Source organism: Bubalus bubalis, chromosome 17 (genome assembly GCF_019923935.1).
Source record: "Bubalus bubalis isolate 160015118507 breed Murrah chromosome 17, NDDB_SH_1, whole genome shotgun sequence".
NCBI lineage: Eukaryota > Metazoa > Chordata > Mammalia > Artiodactyla > Bovidae > Bubalus > Bubalus bubalis.
The window spans coordinates 5,021,383-5,043,819 of record NC_059173.1 but is presented as its reverse complement, the minus strand read 5'-3'; the positions used below and the strand labels follow the sequence as shown (position 1 = coordinate 5,043,819).

The following is a 22,437-nucleotide window of genomic DNA, read 5'->3' as shown; positions in this document are numbered from 1 at the left end:
GATGAAACTGGAGCCTATTATACAGAGTGAAGTAAGCCAGAAAGAAAAACACCAATACAATATACTAACGCATATATATGGAATTTAGAAAGATGGTAACAATAACCCTGTGTACGAGACAGCAAAAGAGACACTGATGTATAGAACAGTCTTATGGACTCTGTGGGAGAGGGAGAGGGTGGGAAGATGTGGGAGAATGGCAGTGAAACAAGTATAATATCATGTATGCAACGAGTAGCCAGTCCAGGTTCGACGCACGATACTGGATGCTTGGGGCTGGTGCACTGGGACGACCCAGAGGGATGGTATGGGGAGGGAGGACGGAGGAGGGTTTAGGATGGGGAACACATGTATACCTGTGGCGGATTCATTTCGATATTTGGCAAAACTAATACAATATTGTAAAGTTTAAAAATAAAATAAAATTAAAAAAAAAAAAGAAATATTTGAAGGGATAATAGCTGAGGCTGTTCCAACACTGATGAAAGCATCAAGCCACAAATTTAAGCAGCCCTAGAAACTTCATACAGGATAAATACAAAGCAAATCACATCTAGGCAATGTCATAGTAAAAGTGCTAAAAGTCAAAGACAAAAAGAAAAAGCAAGAAGAGGGAGGAAAAAAGACATCTTCAAAGGATCAACAGTAACACTGAGATAGACTTTTCAATAGAAAGAAGTAAACAAGATGAACAGTGCATATATTCACATAATAGAATCCTATATAGAAGTGAGAATATGTATTACTGCTATAGGTATCCACAATAATGAATCTAAGAAATACCATATTCAGCAGAAGAAGCCAAGCACAAAGAATATATTTTGTGAATCCATTTTATAAAGTTCAAAAACAAGAAAAACTAACCTACACTATTATAAGTCAGGATAGTGGTTATCCTTTGGAGGTGGTTAATACTGGAAGGAGATGAGACTGGGTTGTTGATAACATTCTAGTTTCTCATTCGGGTACAGGTCAGATATGTTTACTTTGTGAAAATTCATTTTAAAAATGATTTGTGTACTTTTCTGTGTGCATGCTATATTTCAATAAAAGTTTAGTTAAGTAACACACGAATGGATAACAGCAGTCTTTAAACTGCAAATTCATTTCACAATGATTTCATATACTACTTTTTTCCCCCTTTTTTTTTTTTTTTTTTTGCGTGTGTGCTCAATCGTGTCCAACTCTTTTTTTTTTTTTTTTTTGTCCAACTCGTTGCAACTCCATGGACTGCAGCCCGCCAGGCTCCTCTGTCCATGGAATTTTCCAGTCAAGAATACTGGAGTGGGTTGCCATTTCTTCCTCCAGGGTCCTCCTTTTTACTCACTGCTTAATATATCTTCAAATTACCCCATTTGTGGGGTTCAAAGAGTCTCAAGAATGATACAGTCTTAAAAACATAAGCTTCAGTTTATAGAGAGTCCCTTGGACTGCAAGGAGATCCAACCAGTCCATTCTAAAGGAGATCAGTCCTGGGTGTTCACTGGAAGGACTGATGTTGAAGCTGAAACTCCAAAACTTTGGCCACCTGATACAAAGAGCTGACTCATTTGAAAAGACCCTGATGCTGGAAAAGATTGAGGGCAGGAGGAGAAGGGGACAACAGAGGATGAGATGGTTGGATGGCATCACCAACTCAATGGACATGGGTTTGGGTAGACTCCAGGAGTTGGTGATGGACAGGGAGGCCTGGCGTGCTGCGGTTCATTGGGTTGTAAAGAGTCGGACATGACTGAGCGACTGAACTGAACTGATAGCTTATGAAGTAACTAAGGTATGCATAGCCAGGCTGGGAACTTGATCACAAAAAAATATCTGCTTCAATGAGGAACCAATTTTAAACATAAGCAAAACAAAAAGAATTTAAAGAAGGAAAGAACCGTTTATTAAGAGTAATGAGAGAGAGAGAGAATGGATTGCAGAAGAGGCTAGTAAGGAGCATTAGGAAATGAGTAACTTGATAAGATGGTTCTGAAGGAGGAAACAGATGGGGCTGGACTTCATCTTAGGCCAGGCTGCGAACATTAGGCTTCCCACCCTCCCAATGGACTCTGAACTTTGTGCCCGGTGTCTATAGAAATGGCATACCAATGGAAAACCAGACCCCCGATAAAAGAGCCTCAGGACCTGAACTTGGACTCTCCATTGCCTAAAAGAATATGGTAATTATCTCTGTAACAGAACAAAGTCATAAATTCCATTATGTTTATCAGGATATGACTACAGTCCCATTGATAAACGTCCACTGTTTATCTACTCTTGTGACACATGAATCATGGGTTAACTTTGATCGTATCTCTCTTTTACCTTGTCCAGACTAGTTTCAAGGAATTTGGGGAGGTGGGTTTGAGCAAGTACACTTAGGGTATATAAGGTTTTCACAAAAACTGGTCTGGGTCCTTGGCTAAGAACAGACTCTGTCTTGGGCCCGCTGGTGTAATAAACTGCACTCCACTATCTGCATTGTCCTTCTGAGTGAGTTTGTTTCCCAGAAAATGTGGCTACAACAGTTCAAGAAAATATAGTATCTTAAACTTCACAGTAAGGGATCCAGTTGTGATACATGTGAACACTTATCAATTACTAGGAGAACAAGAACTGTAAAACAGGGTATACTATTTAGGATACATTACGTATTTGTATAAGAAATTCTACATTTCTAGACGAACTTACAGAGAATCCATCAATCTGGTGTAAAAGCTTTGGCAAAGGCCTTCCCCACCTCATGCATATTTCACTTGGAACAAAGAGAGGGCCCTTTAAGTATTAATAAATTCCCGCCACCACTGTAAGTTTGCCTAAAGCAATAAAATCAGTACGTGGTTTGTGATACAGACTGTTAATAAAGCAATCTTACTGATTTGGCAGTTCTTTTTTCCTAATCATTTTCTTACAAGACCTCAAATGCAGTAAAAGTGGCTTTATAACTGAACAATGTTAGAAACCAGAAATCCAGTACAGGCTTTACAGGTTCTGAATATTCTTCCATTCCAATAATTTAGTAAAGGAAACCCTTATCAGACTCTGCTAAGCTTTGGGAAAGAGTCACTGCTAGAAATATTCATACTTGAGCTTATAATTGTTCTTATATGAAAATGCCCTTTTCTTCTTCTCCTTTATGAAAGAAAGCACTCCAACTGCTTTTGAGAGACAGTAAAGGTATGTCCCAGGTGGCCTAGTGGTTAAAGAACCCGCCAATGCAGGAGACATAAGAGACGCAGGTTCAATCCCTGGGTCAGAAAGATCCCCTGGAGGAAGAAATGGCAACTCACTCCAGTATTCCTGCCTGGAGAATCCCACAGACAGAGGGGCCTAGCAGGCTACAGTCACCAAAAGTCACCAAGAGTCAGACACGACTGAAGCGACTGAGTTCAGCATGCACAAAGGTATTCTGCACTAGAGCGAAAGGCGACAGGGTTTCATCTATTGTGGGCAAACAGGAAACTGAAAAATAAATTTTTTTTTTTCAAATTAGGCTGTCTACCACTCTGCTGCTGCTGCTGCTAAGTCACTTCAGTCGTGTCCGACTCTGTGTGACCCCATAGACGGCAGTCTGCCAGGCTCCCCCATCCCTGGGATTCTCCAGGCAAGAACACTGGAGTGGGTTGCCATTTCCTTCTCCAATGCATGAAAGTGAAAAGTGAAAGTGAAGGCGCTCAGTCGTGTCCGACTCTTCGCGACCCCATGGACTGCAGCCCACCAGGCTCCTCTGTCCATGGGATTCTCCAGGCAAGAGTACTGGAGTGGGGTGCCATCACTTTCTCTGGTCTACCACTCTACCCTCTTATAATACTGAAATGGTGAAAACATTAAGTAGATGCGGTATAAGGTGGGAGCCAGAAAGTTTGGTCTGGAAAGGCTGGCCATGTGCTTCAGATCCTCTAGCTGAAGCAGCACAAGACTGCAGCAAAGCAAAGAAGCTGATACTCAGAAAGTAACAGGTTTTAGAGGACGGTTTCATTGATGGCTAAGAAATCAACAAAATACAGAGTGCTTTTATTACAGGAACACTTCAAATGTATCAGCACGCAAATCTTGGTTAGCCTCAGCCACTGGGATCAAGCTATAAAGTATCAAAGGAAAAATAAGTAATTCACTGATTTGGATTCAGGAAAGAGAGGGATCTGAACTGGTAATAAGATTTGATTGGATAAACAGGCAAAGTGAGGATACCATCAAGAATACACAGTAACCAGAACTTCTCTAACAGCTTTTGTGGCCAGAGGAGGAGGATGAAGATGATGAGGACGGCGGTGGCAACTCCTGCAGCCTACCAACTGACCACGTGCTGCATGCTAAAAACTGTGCTAAACATTTTATTGTGTATTATCCCTATCTTAGGCATTGGGAGCCTGAAGCTTAAAGAAATGTAAGTAATGTACTCAACGTCATATAACCAGGTAAATGTCGGAGTGAGAACCCAATCAAACAGGCATTCGATCTTAATCACATTCTGCTCATAATTTTGATCAGCACAGTCAATTCCTTCTATGCTGAACATTTCTGGAGAATTTGGGAATGCTTATTTTCTTAAGGATTTATTCATCCTGTAATCATTATTACCCACGTCTAGTGAAAGTGAAGTCGCTCAGTCGTGTCCGACTCATTGCAATCCCATGGACTGTAGCTCACCAGGCTCCTCCGTCCATGGGATTATCCAGGCAAGAGTACTGGAGTGGGTTGCCATTTCCCTCTTCAAGTTTGTCTAGTAAAACCTCCTAAAAGATATAGTTAAAGTAAAAATTGAGGCTTAACTAATTACCACAAATTCTAAATAGAATCAGTTGAATTAAATGATTAATTAGTGAAGTGCTACAGGAGACCAAAATGGTAAAAAAAAAAAAAAAAAAAAAAAAATTAGAAGATTCTTAGGACTCTCGACCTCTTATCCTTCAGGAAAGGCCCAAAGACATGCTGTAATATACCTCCAGAAACCAGCAGACACCTGGCTAGTGAGTCTGCAGGAGAATGCAGATTAAGGAATAAAAGCAGCAAGTAATTCAATGGTGATTTCTTTGGGATGTGATTTCTCTGTAGAAAAGGAGAACTTTGAGATTCATATGTGTTTTATGATAATTAGAGAAAAGTGCTTTTATTCAGGGGGAATAAAAGATTCTGATTACTGCTTTGAGAACTGATGTTTTTTTCTCCCAATAGTGAACTAAAGTTGAAAATAAGAAAGGATCCCTAATTTGGATCATCTGTACCAGTGGAGGGGAAGGGTATTGTATTTACAATCTATTTTCATCAGATTTTAATTGTTCTAACCCACAATAACATAAAATTAAACAAATCTCAGAGATGTCCTTACAAAATTAAAATGGACTGCAGGAAATTATGGTTTTTGTTTTGGAAATTACCTTTTTAAAAACTGGACACCCAGGATAAAAATTCATTTCATCCAGGATTAATGAATGATTTGTACCAAAATTCTATTCCCATGTGTTCTAGCAGAACACATTTCATGTTGTCTTCCGAGGCTATGATTCTAACACTTAATTGTCTGTGTGGCCTAAAGAAAAATCACTCATACTCTTTAAGCGTTCATTTTCTCATCTATAAAAGAGCAACAGGATCAGTAACTTGCTTCACTTCCTGAAGTTTCCATGGTCCCTAGAACAGATAAAGCCAAAGGTAAAAATCAAGGAAGTGCAAGTTAATCTGGCAGCTATCCTGTCAGGACAGCGTCTCGGCGTCACACACTGACAGAGTACCTTCAGGAACCACAGCACTCACACGGCACTGCAGTCTCCGCTATGTCAGTGTCTACCTGTCTCTGAGTCTTTTGACTCTTTATACTTGTATCTCTCAGCTCTCATGGGAAGTATATGCATAACCAAGCAAAAGGCTTTTGGTACAGCCCAGGGAGCCTGTCTCTCTGCGAAGTTACTCAACTATATCAAGCAATACAAAAGTCCATTCTGGAAACCTAAAAACATGCTCTGGGGTTTTGTGACAAGAAAATACTATATAAGGCAATAAGAAATGTATTTGGAAATAGTAAACATTAATCACATATATATAATAATAATTAGTTACTGCTGGTAATCATGATTTCAAATAACTAGGACTCAGTTAACATTCTACAAATTGTATCATTATACAGAAGATACTTGACAAATTTAGGATCTTTAGAAGTAAACTGCCACACAATGACAAAAAAAAAAAAAAAAAACTATTTCTAAATATAACAGCTTTAAGCAATTTACCGTTGATCTTAGGCCAAGTCACTTCATTTCTATAGGCTTCCTATTCCTTAAGATAAAAGAGAGGGCTAGATCTGGTGATTTTTAGTAAATGATATAAAGTACTTTTTTCATGGGCCCAATTTGTATGCAGGTCAGGAAGCAACAGTTAGAACTGGACAGGGAACAACAGACTGGTTCCAAATAGGAAAAGGAGTACGTTAAGGCTGTATACTGTCACCCTGTTTATTTAACTTATATGCAGAGTACAACATGAGAAACACTGGACTGGAAGAAACACAAATTGGAATCAAGATTGCCGGGAGAAATATCAATAACCTCAGATATGCAGATGACACCACCCTTATGGCAGAAAGTGAAGAGGAACTCAAAAGCCTCTTGATGAAAGTGAAAGAGGAGAGTGAAAAAGTTGGCTTAAAGCTCAACATTCAGAAAACGAAGACCATGGCATCCGGTCCCATCACTTCATGGGAAATAGATGGGGAAACAGTGGAAACCGTGTCAGACTTCATTTTGGGGGGCTCCAAGATCACTGCAGATGGTGACTGCAGCCATGAAATTCAAAGACGCTTACTCCTTGGAAGGAAAGTTATGACCAACCCAGATAGCATATTCAAAAGCAGAGACATTACTTTGCCAACAAAGGTTCGTCTAGTCACGGCTATGGTTTTTCCTGTGGTCATGTATGGATGTGAGAGTTGGACTGTGAAGAAGGCTGAGCACCGAAGAATTGATGCTTTTGAACTGTGGTGTTGGAGAAGACTCTTGAGAGTCCCTTGGACTGCAAGGAGATCCAACCAGTCCATTCTGAAGGAGATCAGCCCTGGGATTTCTTTGGAAGGAATAATGCTGAAGCTGAAACTCCAGTACTTTGGCCACCTCATGCAAAGAGTTGACTCATTGGGAAAGACTCTGATGCTGGGAGGGATTGGGGGCAGGAGGAGAAGGGGACGACAGAGGATGAGATGGCTGGATGGCATCACGGACTCGTTGGACGTGAGTCTCAGTGAACTCTGGGAGTTGGTGATGGACAGGGAGGCCTGGCGTGCTGCGATTCATGGGGTGGCAAAGAGTCGGACATGACTGAGCGACTGACCTGATCTGATCTGATATCTTAGTCCCTGCCCTATTCTATCATCTTTTGCGATACAGGAAGAGGTGGCTCCCCATAGACAGTGCTGCAAGAAGAGGCCACTGGCCATGTAGTCAAGGTGAGCATGCCCGATCTCACTGATGCAGAGATGATATCACCACTCCCTCCTTCCACTCAGACCAAAGATCCTTCTACTTTATTTAATTCTACTTAATTTAAAATAACCATATGTGGCTAATGGCTACTGCCTTGGGCAATATGACTCTAAAAGTCATCTGATCTGATCTTTCTGTTTACAGAAACCAGCAACCAAGAGTTTCCAGAAGAGGTCCGCCCATGATACATAGCTGCTGGTGGCAAAACCAGGACTCAAACTGAGATCTCCCAATTCTAGCCTGAAACTCCTGCTACCCTGAAGAGAAGGAGAATGCAAAATGCTATAGCTGGAAGAGGACAACCAAAAATATAATGGATGAGTGATGATAAATCAAACTTGAAAAAATTATAGCCAGAAAAAATGGAAAAGCTGAGGGCACAAAGATTTGCAAACACATCATACGTTACATATACACACACACATATTCACTGGGTGTGCCCATTTCCTTTGATGTAATAACTATTTTGCCAGCAAGAGAAAAAGAGCTTTTAATAACTCATTACAGGCCCCAAAGGTCTGACTGAGCCAATTTACACAAAGAGCACAATCAAGAAATTGATGTCTTATCTCCATTCTCCACCAAACATCCACTTTCCAAGTCCTACCGTCTTCAGTGATTTGCTGAGTTACAGCTTAACACTCTTATTTGTTTCTCAAAAGCCTGTAAGATACACACACCACTGGCAAGGTTGCCAAGCATTCACCTCCTGAACTTAATATTCCCTCTGAGGATATGGCTCTCTGCTAAAATGGAATGCTTTTCACCTTTTAACCCACTCTCCTGTACTACTGAAAGTAAAATTATTACCTCTCTGCAGTTCTTCTTTGTCTCTCTCTCTCAAACACACGCCACCCCCTGCCCCACAAACCTTTGCATGGATCTCACACTAGGGCTACTAATACACTAATATGCACAGTGTAGAAAATGTCTGCAAAAAGGTCCAAGAAAAACAGCATTGTTTTCAGAGAAAGTGCTGTTCAGGATGATGTCATAAAAAATCATCTAATTAATTTCCTGTAGTTACATCCTGAAAGAAATCCAGAAGGCTCAATCTTCTCACAAAGTCAAGTGGTCTCTTTGGGGAGACACTAACTGTTCCTGTGAACCCACAGGTGTCATAAACTGATAAGGATAAATGGCAACGCACTCCAGTGTTCTTGCCTGGAGAATCCCAGGGACGGGGGAGCCTGGTGGGCTGCTGTCTATGGGGTCGCACAGAGTCAGACACGACTGAAATGACTTAGCAATGTGGGAGGCATTATGAAAATATAAAAAGTATCCTCATTAAATGTGTATTTTAGATTTTAGTTACTGACAGCAAAGAAAAAAAATGAGTAAAGGTATCAATATTAGGTATCAATATTCCTAAACCCAGTAATCTCCTGGGCTTCATAACATTCCCTCTCCAGATCTGAGTGAACAAAGACCAGCGTTTACAAGAGCCAAAGAGAGAGCACACTGTACCCACTGCACACCCTCAGTGCTCTTCCTCCAGGCGACAAGCATTCACCAGTACGGGGCTGGAACACTGCAGGAGGTCTGCCAGACTTGCACTCCTTGAGGGCAGGAGCAATAGCAGATTCAGCTTTACACCCAAAGGCATTATAGCACTGGGCACCCAGTAATCACGTGGTAAGCATGCTTTGAATTAATTAATTAATAAATGAGATAATCAATATAAGTAAGCTATCCTCCTTCCCCCCCAGAAGCTGCCAGTTAATAATGTCAGAAGACCATATTACAAACAAATAATCAATAGGCACCATAACTGAGGTATCAATAAGGACTACAGTCTGCCAAACAATTTGAAAAAAATCCAAAAATTAATGTGATGTGCTAATGGGTTTAAAATATCCCCTGCGGTGATCATTGGGGAAACTCTTTTAACTTAAAGTATAATACCTGTTGATCCAGCAATCCCACTTGTCACACACTACTCTCGTCCTAAATGTATATAAAAAGACTTGTAAAAGGTCCTTTCTCCTGCAGCCATGTTTGTAAAAGGAAAAACAAACCTCCCTGAACATTCCACCAGCAGATGAATGGCACATTCATAATACATATACTACAAAGAAGTTCAAAAGAACACGGTTGATCTGTATGTTCTAACATGAAAAGAGGTTCAAGACTATTAAGTGAAAAAATCATTTGGAAAACTATCATATTCCCATCCAGAAAAACAAAGCCATAATAGAAAATAGCTAGAGCCATGGTGTATAATACAAACATAATAATTTAAACGTTCTAGCAACCACAGAAAAAGATAAAAGAAAAATAAAATTAACTTTTATAACATATTTTATTTAACTCAATGTATCTAAAATATTATCGCTATATTGCCATCAATATGCAGACTTAGTAATGAAATACTCGGCACTCTTTTTTCATTCTAAGCCTTCAAAGTCCAGTGTGTATTTTGCATTTATGGCACATCTCAATTAAAAGCACACACATTGTAAATGCTCAACAGCCACATGTATCAGTGGCTACCAAAGCAGATGGCATAGATCTAAACGATACACTTCAAGCTGGTAACAGGGATCACTTCTAGAATGGATTGTGTTTTAATCTTTTACATCAATAACTCATATATTACTTATGTAATGGTAAAAACACAATAGCAAAAAACCAAGCAGTATGGGAATATGGATGGCTGAACAAACATACTTATTCCAAGGGTTAACGAACATCCAGCTAGAAAAAGGGGGACCAGGGAAAAATAAAATGTAACAATATCATTTACAATAACACACCCAGGTGTGTGCATGCATACATGTACACACACACACACAAAACCTAAGGATAAAACTAAACAAAGATATACAATGGTTCTATATTGAAAACTATAAAACATTGCTGGAAGAGATTTTACAAGACCTAATAAATGAAGAAACATACCATGTCCATGGACTATGAAATTCAAATATATTTATAGATTCAATGCTACCCCAATCAAAATTTCAGCAGGATGTTTGAGTGAAGGGAGGGGGGACTATAAGCTAATTCTAAGACATATATATGTTTTATATATGTATGTGCTGTATGCTCAATCACTCAGTCGTGTTGGACTCTTTGAGACCCCATGGACTGTAGCCCACCAGGCTCCTCTGTCCATGAAATTTTCCAGGAAAAAATACTGGAGTGGGTTGCCATTTCCTCCTCCAAGGGATCTTCCTGACCCAGGGATTGAATCTGCATCTCCTGTGTCTCCTACACTTGAAGGCAGACTCTTTACCCTTGAGCCACCCAACATATATATGAATGTAAAGAACCTAGAATGGCCAAAACAATTTCGAAGAACAAAGCCATAAGAATTTCTAGAGTCAATAACAAGCTACAGTAATTAAGTAATATGCTACTGTCATAAAGACCGACAAAGAGATCAATAGCACACATCACCTTGTCTCTGACAAAAGTGGCACCCAGCGCAGTCCTGTGAATACAGGGTGCTGGGGCAACTGGGTATTCACATGGGGGGACTGAAGTCTGATACCTGCGCCAACCCAAACACAAAAGTAAACTCCAGGTGGCAGCAGAGCAAAATGTAAAGGTAAAACAAAAAAGCCTCACAGGAGACTATCTTCACGACCTTGGGATACACATTTTCTTAAACAGGACACAGAAGGCACTAACCATTAAAAAAAAGAAAAAGAAGGATTGGTAAACTGGCCTTCACCAATATTTGTATAACATTGGATAGAAAAAAACAGAAACTGAGAAAGAGCTTTAGTGAGCAGAGACAATTCAAACAAACCTGGATGACAGAAAACATTGCTGAGGAGTCAAGGAAAAGATCTATGCAGAGGGACCATAATAAGTAAACACACAGAGGATAAAGTATAAGGCACTTTTAACAAAGTATGGCAAACAGACTTATATGAACAGATTATAAGGTGTCTGACACACAGAGCAGTTGAAGAAAAGTTATAGAAGTAGATTATGGAGGAATTTGGACTTTATTTTAAAGGCAACAAAAAGTTGTCAAAGGCTTTTAAGCAGGAAAATTACTTGATCTGAAATGAATTTTAGAAGGGTAACTAAAAGAGCTCTGTCAATGATTGTTCAGAAAAAGAAGAAACTAGTATCAGGGCAGAGTTAAAACACATTTCACAAATTAGAGTACTTAAATAGTCCAGTGCGGCAAGAGGTGTGCAGAGCTCCTAACCATAGTTTTTCTAATAGTGTCCAGTTTACCTGACTATCTGGGGGAAAACAATTTTACACTACAATAAAAACTGATCTTATACAGGATATGCAACATTCATATGAATCATTTAAATGATCATGACAATGATAACACCCATAATAATGCTTTTTTGAATCCTTACTGTGGCTCAGTAAGGAAATGGCAACCCACTCCAGTATACTTGCATGGAAAATTTCATGGACAGAGGAGCCTGGCAGGCTACAGTCTATGGGATCACAAAGAGTTGGACACGACTGAGTGACTAACACAACAATCCCTTATATTGCTGATGATAAAACTTGGTACAACTACTTTGGAAAACTGGTAAAAATCTTAATAAACCTGAACATATGCATGACCAAACATTTAACAGATGTTAAGTGCTGATGTTTACCTAAAGATATATATTTATAGTAGCTTTTCCATAACAGCCAAAAACTGGAAACAACTCACATGTCCATCACACTTAGAAGAGTTTCAGGGACATAATAATAAGTGGCCAAGCCAACATTCAATCCCAAGTCTGTCTAATAACTAAGTTCACACTCTTGGCCACTACACCATACTTGAAAAAGTTAAATTCTTATGGCAGTAGCTTCGGGCTACAATCACAGATTCAGGTAGTAGATACCTTCTCTTCTTTGCTTGGAGGAGAGCGCCTGTTATGAAGTACAGAAAGGTCTGAGAGGAGGCTACTGCAACAGTCCAGACAAGATGATATGGCAGAAGGAAGGCACCAGAAAAGAGATTTCTTTTATAGAAAGAAGAGAACCCAGTAACAAATCAAACATGTGAGTGAGGTGGCTTGGGCAAGAAGACAAATGGTGACAGCAGAAGTCAGCACTGATCGAGGGCTAAGTCGGGCATATGAAGACGGGTGTCCAGGATGTATTTGGATAAAGAAATATGAAGCCCAGGACAGAAATCAGACTGATAAAAAATAAAACAAAAACTTCCAAGTCATCAGCATATGTGTATATCAGATTTCCTGAATAGAGAATAACATTTCTAAAACAATGTAACTCATGCACTCTTCTGACAATTAAAATTAGCTCACAGGAAGGTCTCTGTGGCTACCTGAAATTTATTTTGCAACTGCTAACACAGATAGAAGGCTAGTTAGAATGAAAGTGCCTGCTCTCTCCTATTGAGTATCTGAGAACAGTTGTACAAAAGAAAAACATACTGCTCTTTAAGGTAAGTGGACAGTGGTTTCAGGCTGCTTCTTGTTACTTGGTAAAACCTTAAAATGTATTATAGCAAAGATGTAAGAGGCAGAAAGATGCAGCTTGATTTTCTCACCAGTCATAGTATTTAAGTGGTTAATCTCTGCCTCAAAAGGCAGCTTCCCGTACTTTATTTCAATATCAAAACAATGCAGAAGGAAAACCAGGATACAATTCAAGGTCACAGACACAATGTTAGAGGAGGATAATCATTAAAAAGTACATCCTCCAAACTTTTTATACTCAAAGGGTATGATTGCTTTGGGGGAAAGAGTTCTCAAAGTTCTAACCAGGGCAATAACTAAAAGAAAAGAAAAAGTAGGGGTATAACATAAGGATAGAAATGCACAAAACTATCATTATTTGCAAAAAGTCTGCATTACAAGAAAATCTAAGGAAATCAACAAAAAAACCATGAGCTATGATGAGAGAATTTTTGCATGGCCACTTATAAAATCTGCAAAGTAAACACCTTTTCTATATGCCATTAGTAACTAATTTTTAGGAAAGACACAATGAAAAAATATCCCATTTCCAACAGTATATATTAAATATCTACTCCCCAAAAGTGTAGATCAGTGAGGGGTATAAAAGAGTAAATGAAAGAATAGACCAGGCTCTTAAATAGAAGATCAACTATTAAAACTACATCAAGTTATCCATAACATGTAAATTTAATAACGTTTCAGTAAATACCACAATAGGAGAGTCTCCAAAATTTGACAAAATGAGTTTAAAATTCATTTGGTGGGAGAGGGAGAGACAAGAATATCCTAGACATTAAGAATAATAATGATGATATGGGATTTGTAGTATAAGAAAAATATAGAGCAACAGTAAATAAAACTAGAACACAAATTGCCCAATAGCTCAGTAGAATGATACAGCAATGTCCCAAATCACATCAATATAAAATAACCAATATTGCAATAGAAAATAGTTTGAAAATTAAAAATCTTTATAAAAGAAAATTTTTAAATAGTCAACCCAATAGCAAGCATGGAAATGTAAATCAAAATAATAACATACCACTTTTAAACACCAAGCTGACCTTTTAGTTTTAACAATAATGCCTATTGTTAGCTTTTATCCACTGTTAGTAGAACTGAAATAGATACAGCCCTTCTGAGAGCAATTTAACAATCCATATCAGAAGTCTTAATGTTCTAAGTCCACTTAACCAAAGGAAATAATGAAAGATATGTTCAAAGACTGACCTACAAACATGTTTTTCTGGATTTTACAATACCAAAAAATTTGAAACAAACTAAACGTGTAACAGTGCGTGTGTGCGATCGCTTCAGTCATGTCTGACTCTTTGCAATCCGATGGACTGTACTGTAGCCCACCAGGCTCCTCTGTCCAGGGGAGAATACGGGAGTGGGCTGCCATGCCCTCCAGGGAATCTTCCCGACCCAGGGCTTGAACCCGTGTCTTTTATGTCTCCTGCATTGGCAAGTGGGTTCTTTACCACTAGTACCACCTGGGAAGCCTGTATAACAGTAGGGAGATAGATTAAATGCATGATGATAAAAGACCTTCATTTAATAAAATGAAGACCATTTAATAAAATGAAGAAATGTTTAACATTAAGAGGAAAATATTTTCATGTATAATATTTATGTAATTAGATATAACTAATATATATTACATATTTTAAAAACCAAGAATCTGTGACTATATACATGATGTATATAATAGAACGGTGGAAAATACCTGTTTTAGACCTCATATGCCAATTTCTACCTCTCTCTCAGAGGCCAGCTTGAGTTCTGCCTGTTGCACAGAGCTTCCTCAAGTCTATATCACTTTCTGCCTCCTCTGGAAGGACAGAATCTTGGCAGTGAATTAGGATGGTTTCCTTTTTTAATACCTATCACAACCCTCTGCCCCTAATTAAAAGTCTTTCTAATCTATCCAACAATTTGGCTAATATATACATCTCAAAGGTTAGGAAAACAGGGTATAAACCCAGCTCTTGACATACTTACAGCTATCTGTCCCTACACTAAATGGCCCTATCTAGATACCTATGCTATTTTAGTTTTTTAAACCTGCCTTAACTTCTTAATGCTATCAGTATATTTGTTTCTAGAAAGCTGAGCCCTGTTTTTCATCCTTTTAACATCAAGAAATCAGATCATCTGGCTTATAAGGATTGCTTGTAAACTAAGAGTAAATGGGCAAAGAGAAAAGTGTGTAGGCAACTCTCTTGAGAATAAAACTGCCAAAACGTCACGGCCCTTGGTAGCTTTCCAAGGCTTTTATCTGACACTCATGGATGAGAGAGACTTTGTAGAAGTCCAGCATTCCCAAGGGGAAACTCCAGCATGCCACTGAAGTAAAGGCTTTTTTCTTTACCATTCCTTTCTAATACCTGACTGTGTTCTAGAGAAATGAAGATCCTGGGTCATTTAAATAATATAATTAATCTCCATAATGTCCTACAGTGAAATTCTAAGATACAAATGTAACTCAACTTATTTCCCACCATATAGATTAATTCATAAATTTATTGTTGCCTCAGCTATTAACCTTCTCTTTCTCATTTTTAATATTATATTACTATTACCATTTATGGAATTCCAGGTACCATGTTAGGTACTTTACATATATTATTTATAATCCTATCACAACTGTGTACAGAATGAATGGAATCATCATTTTCTGAATGAGAAATAAGAGGCAAAGAGAAGTTAAACAATAACTTCCCCAAAATTCCCAAGCCAGGATGAATTGGAGCAGGCATTCAAATCTGGGTCTGTCTCCCGCCAAACCCCACCCTCTTTCCACTCTGCAGGGACCATCATGAGCATCTACTAGACATCAAGTCTCTAAGAATTTTACATTTCATTTATCTAGAAAAGACTAAGGTGATATTTCTCTGTCATTACAATTCAGCTCTCTTGATGAGACTGAATATGTCTCTATCACCAGAGTTAAAATTCACCAAAGAAACAGTGTGAAGGATTTGCAGCAATACTACTCCATCCCTGACAAAGCATAATGTGTGCTTCCTTAATTTAATGGATATATCATACTGATACAGCTTTTGGCTAGTTTTACACATATCCACAGCACGTGTGAAGAGCGTAAGAACACTGCATCTGACAAGCTATTAGATCCTGAGGTCAGAAGCCAAGTCTCATTTATCTCTATATCCCCAAGCCCTGTATGTGGCAGATGCCCAACACCTCTTTGTTGATGAAAGCTAGAAGCAATGATTATCAACTTCTGAAAGTAATATATTAAGATAATTAAAACATTTTGAGCATCAAAAAAGAAAAATATCTCATGTTTCAAACAAACTGGTTTTGGTCTTCAGGTAAACTTCCTACCTCTCGATCCTTGAGTTTCATGGCAAGCACCAACTGATGCCTGTGGTTAGTGAGAGCCTCCCGGTAATTTCCTTTGGAGAAGAATGCAGAGCCCAGGTTCCCATGAGCTCGGCATTCTCCTGTCTGGTCACCTGAATTGGGTTTAAAAAAAAAAAAAGAGAATATTTCTCTAAGTTACAGCATTATTTATAATATATAAAGGCCATCTTAATTTGAGAGCCACAGGTTTACTAGTTAAAATTTCATTTGCCTTTTTTTTTCTTCCTCTAAAAGACTCCATGTGGGAAGTTATGGTCCTAGAAGTTAAACTTCTGAACAACCGTTATTGATGTTATAACATATAACTGCAGTCAGGGACATAAGTTTCCTGGAAATGAGAGGTCATTGCTTTGGTTCTGAACAACCATGATCTTGTTGGTTGGTTCAGTCACTTGACTCCAAACCTATTATATGTTGCTTTTTTACAAGTATGTCAATGGTAGACTCACCACATCTCTTCTCTTACTGCAATCTTCCAAGTCCTTAAATAATCAAATGTGATGATTATCATAAACCACCTTTTTTTTTTTAAATGAGGAAACGGCAGCACAGAGAGGTTGGGCAACTTGCCAAAAGTCACACAGCCAGTAAGTAGCAGAGTCAAGATTCTAAATTCAGCAGCCTGGTTCCTCAGTCCACACTCTAAACCACTGCTCTGCACTGTCTACTCCAACAAAATGATGGCACATTCTTGTAGGCAAAAATGTAAATTTAAGTGAAAGATCCCACAAATACCACCATTTGAGATATTAAATCAGGGAGCCCATATCTCTGAGAAGGCAGTGTGCATGTTCATCCGTATCTTTTGTCCTTTTGGAACACTGAGATCTTGTTAAATGAAAAGCCCTGAAGACTTGAGTACTCTAAAACACGGAATGTTCTAGAGGTAGAATCACTTTTCACTGCACATGTTTTCATTGCACATTTCAATCCCATTCATGTCAGGTTAATCCGTTTTCTTCCTTTCTGCACTCAAATAAAGGAGAAAAACATAACTCTACCTAAGGTCTTGGCTACATCCAAGTCCTGCTGCATGTATCCAGTGCTCTTCTCTGTGTTCCCGAGAGACCAGTAAGCACTGCTCAGTGCAGAGAAAACGGAACCTCTCAGCTTGAGGCTGCAGGTGCCAATCTTCAGAGCGGCTTCTAAGACAACCACAGAGGCCCCGTGATGGCCAGCTGTCAGGAGCTCCTGCCCAACCACAGAGACAACCACAAAGGGGCTCTTGTCCAGTTTCATTTTCTGAAGCTGCTGGTAAGTGGGCTCGAGGGAGTCTGAAGAAAAACAAAAGAAAACAGAGAATGTAGGAGAATACACAAAACAACCCTTTCTAATACGCACTAGAAACAACGGTTTCTCAAACTGCCTATGGTCCATTTCAGGTACAAACTCTTCAAGCTTTTCATCCGGCTACAGCCTCACTGTCACTTCACATGACTGGACAACACCAAGGTCAGTCCAGCAATTTCCTTCCTTCAATCTCCAGGCGTACGCCACACTCTTCCTCTCTGCTGGTCTTTCTTTGATTAGGACCCATCACTTTCCCTGAATAGTTGTCTATTCTCTGACCTGCTGCCCTCTCAAAGTACCACAGGTACACCACTCAAGTCCCACCGCTACATATCCAAGCAGACCTCAGAGATGCTGTGGGTCTCCTCCAGACCACTGCAATAGAGCAAATGTCACAATAAGCCACATCGCACGCAGTGTTCAGCTTCCACGCGCATCAAAGTTATGTCCACACTATACTGTGTCTAAAAAATCCCATGAATTAAAAATACTTTATTGCTAAAAAATGCTAACATCATCTTGAGCCTTCAGTGATCCAATAGCAACATCAAAATTAACAGATCACAGACCACCAGAACAAATACAATAATAATGAAAAAGTCTGAAATATTGCAAGAATTGTCAAAGTGTGACACAGAGACATGAAGTAAGCAAATGCTGTTGGAAAAATGGCACCAATAGACTCACTCGATGCAGAGTTAACGCAGACCTTCCATTTGTTAAAAAAAAAAAAAAAAAAAGAAACAATATCTGTGAAGCACAATAAAGTGAAATGCAGTAATATGAGGTATGCCTGTACTATCCCCAGGTCCTCCAGCCCACATTAATCCTTGGATCTAAACTTCTGATTTATTTTTATAGTTAGTATTGCAGTTTGGCCCTTAACCTTTTTAGAGATGCTTCACATGTGTTAATTTTTAAAATATTTTCCTAGCTAAATCTGAAGACCACTATAGGACTGTTTAATACTTTATTATAAACCATTTCTATATAGGTGAAAGCTCCTAACACATCTGGCATTCAATGAATGAAATGTTTGTTAAACCTGAATCTGAATGACTGATTAATAAACTCTTTCCACCTTTTTCCCTAGAAGATACAAAAGCAGCTCTCTCAACAAATAGCCATCATCTTCACGGACAACCCAGTGTACCCTGCTGTTCCTGAGACTAGCATGACCATATGAAAAAGTGCTATCAATTTCTGTTGTGGTGACAAATGAAACCATCAAGAAATCATCTGAGTTTACTAAGGTAAGATGAAAAACAAAAGTAATGTTTAGCTTATTTTCATGTGGTGGAAAGGACATAGATTAGGGGTCAGGAAGCCACAAGGAGATTCTTGCCATCCAACGCTAGGTTTCAAAGTAGATGACCTTTAAGCTCCTTCTTCCTCTTTTCTTTTTTCCAAAGACAATAGCAGAGCTAATGACTATAACCCTACAGTGAGGCAGCACTTACAACACTTTTGTTGTTAGCTTCCCTGAAAAACTGTTTCTTAGTTGTTCCACTGCGCCTATGTTAAAAAAAAAAAAAAAAAACTATTAATAGGTTGGTCTCTTTAAATTGTGAATCTCTTGGCCAACAGTACTGCATTAAAATGTAATTTTTACAATTTATGACTTCAAATCTCCACTCACTAAGGAGCTCTCGTCTGAATCAACATTACCACGGAAACCTCGAAACCTACTGATGCCTAGAGCATTTTTTTCCCTTCAATCAGATCACTAAACAGAGAACAAAGAACATTTTTACACCTGTCAAGATGCAAGCAGCGCACAATACCAGTAAACACTTGCGAACCAACAGGGTTAAACACAGGCAAAGAACCCAGGAATTGCTGGAACAGGAAAAGAACAATGCCATACTCAAACAACTGGGAGCAGAATTTTGGTGGTACCTGCTGGACTTGGCAGCCAGTGATGAGCATATTAGCACACCACTGGCCAATCAGCAGGAGCAAAAATAACAATTTTAGAGCTGAAAAGAACTTGAAACCACCTTTTATTTTAGAAATGAAGAATCTGAGTACTTCAGTGCATGCAAGGGCAGACAGCTTGGGACAGAGCCATGCCAAGAACCCACTGCAGGATTCAGGTTCAGGCTCTCTGATACCATACCACACAACAGTCTTAGTTGTTCACACAAGAAATCAATTAGAGCTGATTTTAAGTGGAGAAGAAAGGTACTGAGAGGCTACTGGGAAGAGGATGTGGGTTCAATCCCTGGTCAGGGAGCTAAGATTCCAAATGCCTTGCAGCCAAAAAACCAAAACATAAAACAAAAGCAATGATGTAACAAATTCAATAAAGATAAAAAAAAAAAAACTGTATAGGCTGGATTAGGTGATCTCTAAGGTTTCATCCCAACTCTACTATTCTACAATTCTAATTCCTATCCTACAATAAACTTAGGCTGTTAGCAAAAGGACTAATTGTGTGATTTTCTCAGGCTAGATGGAACAGAGATTTGGCAGCCTGTAAAGATATTTTTCTTTACAGAAATTATGCAAAATACATAAAATATCCAATGTCAAAACAACTTCATAAGAATGTAAAAGTACTTTACAACACTCACGGAACACTATAGTTATGTGCTTTCAAAATGTAAAGGCTTTAAGAATTTAAGATAAACAAAGTCTTATTTCCTCACACTTGAAAAACTTGAAGGAATGTAGTATTAAATAGAAGCTAGTAACAGGCAAATAATCATACCCAGTTAAAAGATATGCTATATTTATTTCATCAGTACTGCATATTTATTCACCTATTAACATCTGTGAATTTGAGATTTATTATCCATGAACTCACACTTCCTTAGTAGCTCAATGGTATAGAATCTGCCTGCCAATGCAGGAGATGTGGGTTCAATCCCTGGGTAGAGAAGATCCCCTGGAGAAGGAATTAATAATCTACTCCAATATTCTTGCCTGGGAAATCCCATGGACAGAGGAGCCTGGCAGGCTACAGTCCACAGGGTAACGAAGAGTCAGACACGATGGAAGCGACTAAACAACAGCAAAAATCCATGAACTCACATGGTGCCTTACAATGGCTGGTTATTTCTATATCTGTGCTGTGCTTAGTTGGTCAATCTGTTCGACTCTTTGTGACCCCATGAACTGTAGCCCACCAGGCTCCTCTGTCCATGGGGATTCTCCAGGCAAGAATAACAGAGTGGGTTGCCATGCCCGCCTCCAGGGGATCGTCCCAACCCAGGGATCGAACTCAGGTCTCCTGCATTGCAGGCAAATTCTTTACCATTTGAGCCACCAGGGAAGTCCGGGAAGTCCATCTCTATGTCTAAAAGTAAAAGTGAAGTGTTAGTCGCTCAGCCGTGTCTGACTCTGCGATCACATGGACTACAGTCCACCAGGCTCCTCTGTTCATGGGATTCTCCAGGCAAGAATACTGGAGTGGGTTGCCATGCTCTTCTCCAGGGGATCTTCCTGACAAAGGGATCGAACCCAGGTCTCCCACATTGCAAGCAGATACTTTACTGTCTGAGCCATCTGGAGTTGATTTTCTTAATACTATGTAAAATAATGATACAACTTTCAATCCAGATTTCTCAGAACTGGTAGGATATGCTATGGGACCCCTGAGGAGAAAGGTAGGCAGGTCCCAGGTAGGTCTGAGAATGCCTTCTGGAGGTAGTGATATCTGAACAGAAACTGGAGCTACGAGAAACCAGTGTTTTCCAGGAACTGCAGGTAGTTTTAGCTGGGAGTATCTTAGTGATGAGAATAAAAAAAGTAAGATCTTTTATACTAAAGCAGCTGGCCTTTATCCTGCAGGCAAAAGGGAAAATGTAGAATTATGAATAAGAGAATGACAGATCACATTTACATTGTAGAAAATTCATTCTGGAAGGAAAGCAAAAGCAGGGACTGGAAAGAAGCCTGGAAAGTCAGTTGGAGGAAAAGTCCTATATTTGCAATGACAAAACAGATGGAAAACAAGAGATAAATTTAAGACATATTTAGAATTTTAAAATCTACAGAATTGAGGAATAAATGTATTAATAGGTACAATGCCTTATTCCAAAGTGATGATATTCTACTGTCTCCTATGAATCATTCTTAAGGTAACTGAAATTGTGCAGACTTCAATCTGTCCCAGGTACTAAGAAGACATTCTGGAGCCTTCCATTTTATCCTTATAACATTTCATTACCATACATGACTAAGAAGGCTTCAACTTTCCTAAAAACCTAGTGATATCACTACCAATTACTATTGGACACAATATAACACTGAACTGCAAATTCAGAAGACCGGGGAAAAGCAGTTTTGGAATGAATCTCCAGAACAGGGATCCAGAGAGAACAGCAGCTGCTAACACATAAGAAGGCAAGCGAAGTGTAATGAGAGCAAAGTACTGCCGTAAACAAAGTATAGAGGTAAGGTTCATAATATTAATTTTAATTTCTATCTTTTCTTGAGCAAATTCCTTATAGAGGAAACTAAGTTAAAGATCACCAGGCATGTCACAAAAAAGACAAATACTGTGTGATTCCACTTACGGGAGGCACCTTGGTAGTCACCAGGAGCTGGGGTGGGGTGAGGAGGGATGAGGAGTTATTGTTTAAACAGGTACAAAGTATCAATCCGGGAGGATGAAAATCTGGAGACAGATGAAGGGCTGGCTGCACAACCTGTGAGTATACTTACCACCACATAATTACACAACTAAAAATGGTCAGTTTGATGTTATGTACATTTTACCACAATTGGGAAAAAAAAAAAAAAGCTTTGGTTCATACTAAAAGGAAAACTTAACCCTGCTCAAAAAAAGAAAAAGAAAAAAAAGAAAAACTGACACGTTTAGCTAAGTCACTTCATATTTTTCTGGGTTCATTTATGAATTTATTTATATGCTACTTCATTCCAAAAGGATTCAA

The 22,437-nt window shown here is 39.0% G+C and overlaps 1 protein-coding gene across 7 annotated transcripts in view; it reads right to left on the bottom strand.

Moving 5' to 3' along the window:
- Positions 1-22,437, bottom strand: part of TTC28 (tetratricopeptide repeat domain 28) — a 581,747-nt gene that overhangs the window by 257,656 nt on the left and 301,654 nt on the right. For 5 of the 7 annotated variants that reach the window (XM_044930639.2, XM_006054175.4, XM_006054176.4 and 2 more), the window contains 2 exons: positions 17,248-17,520; positions 16,208-16,338 (listed from right to left, as the gene is read on the bottom strand). The exons of 1 other annotated variant lie outside the window; for it this stretch is intronic. In XM_044930639.2, the coding sequence (XP_044786574.1) occupies positions 16,208-16,338; positions 17,248-17,520 (404 nt within the window). Of the gene's footprint in view, positions 1-16,207; positions 16,339-17,247; positions 17,521-18,996; positions 19,052-22,437 lie in introns of all 7 variants that reach the window. One more of the 7 variants, XM_025267054.3, reaches the window with a different exon arrangement.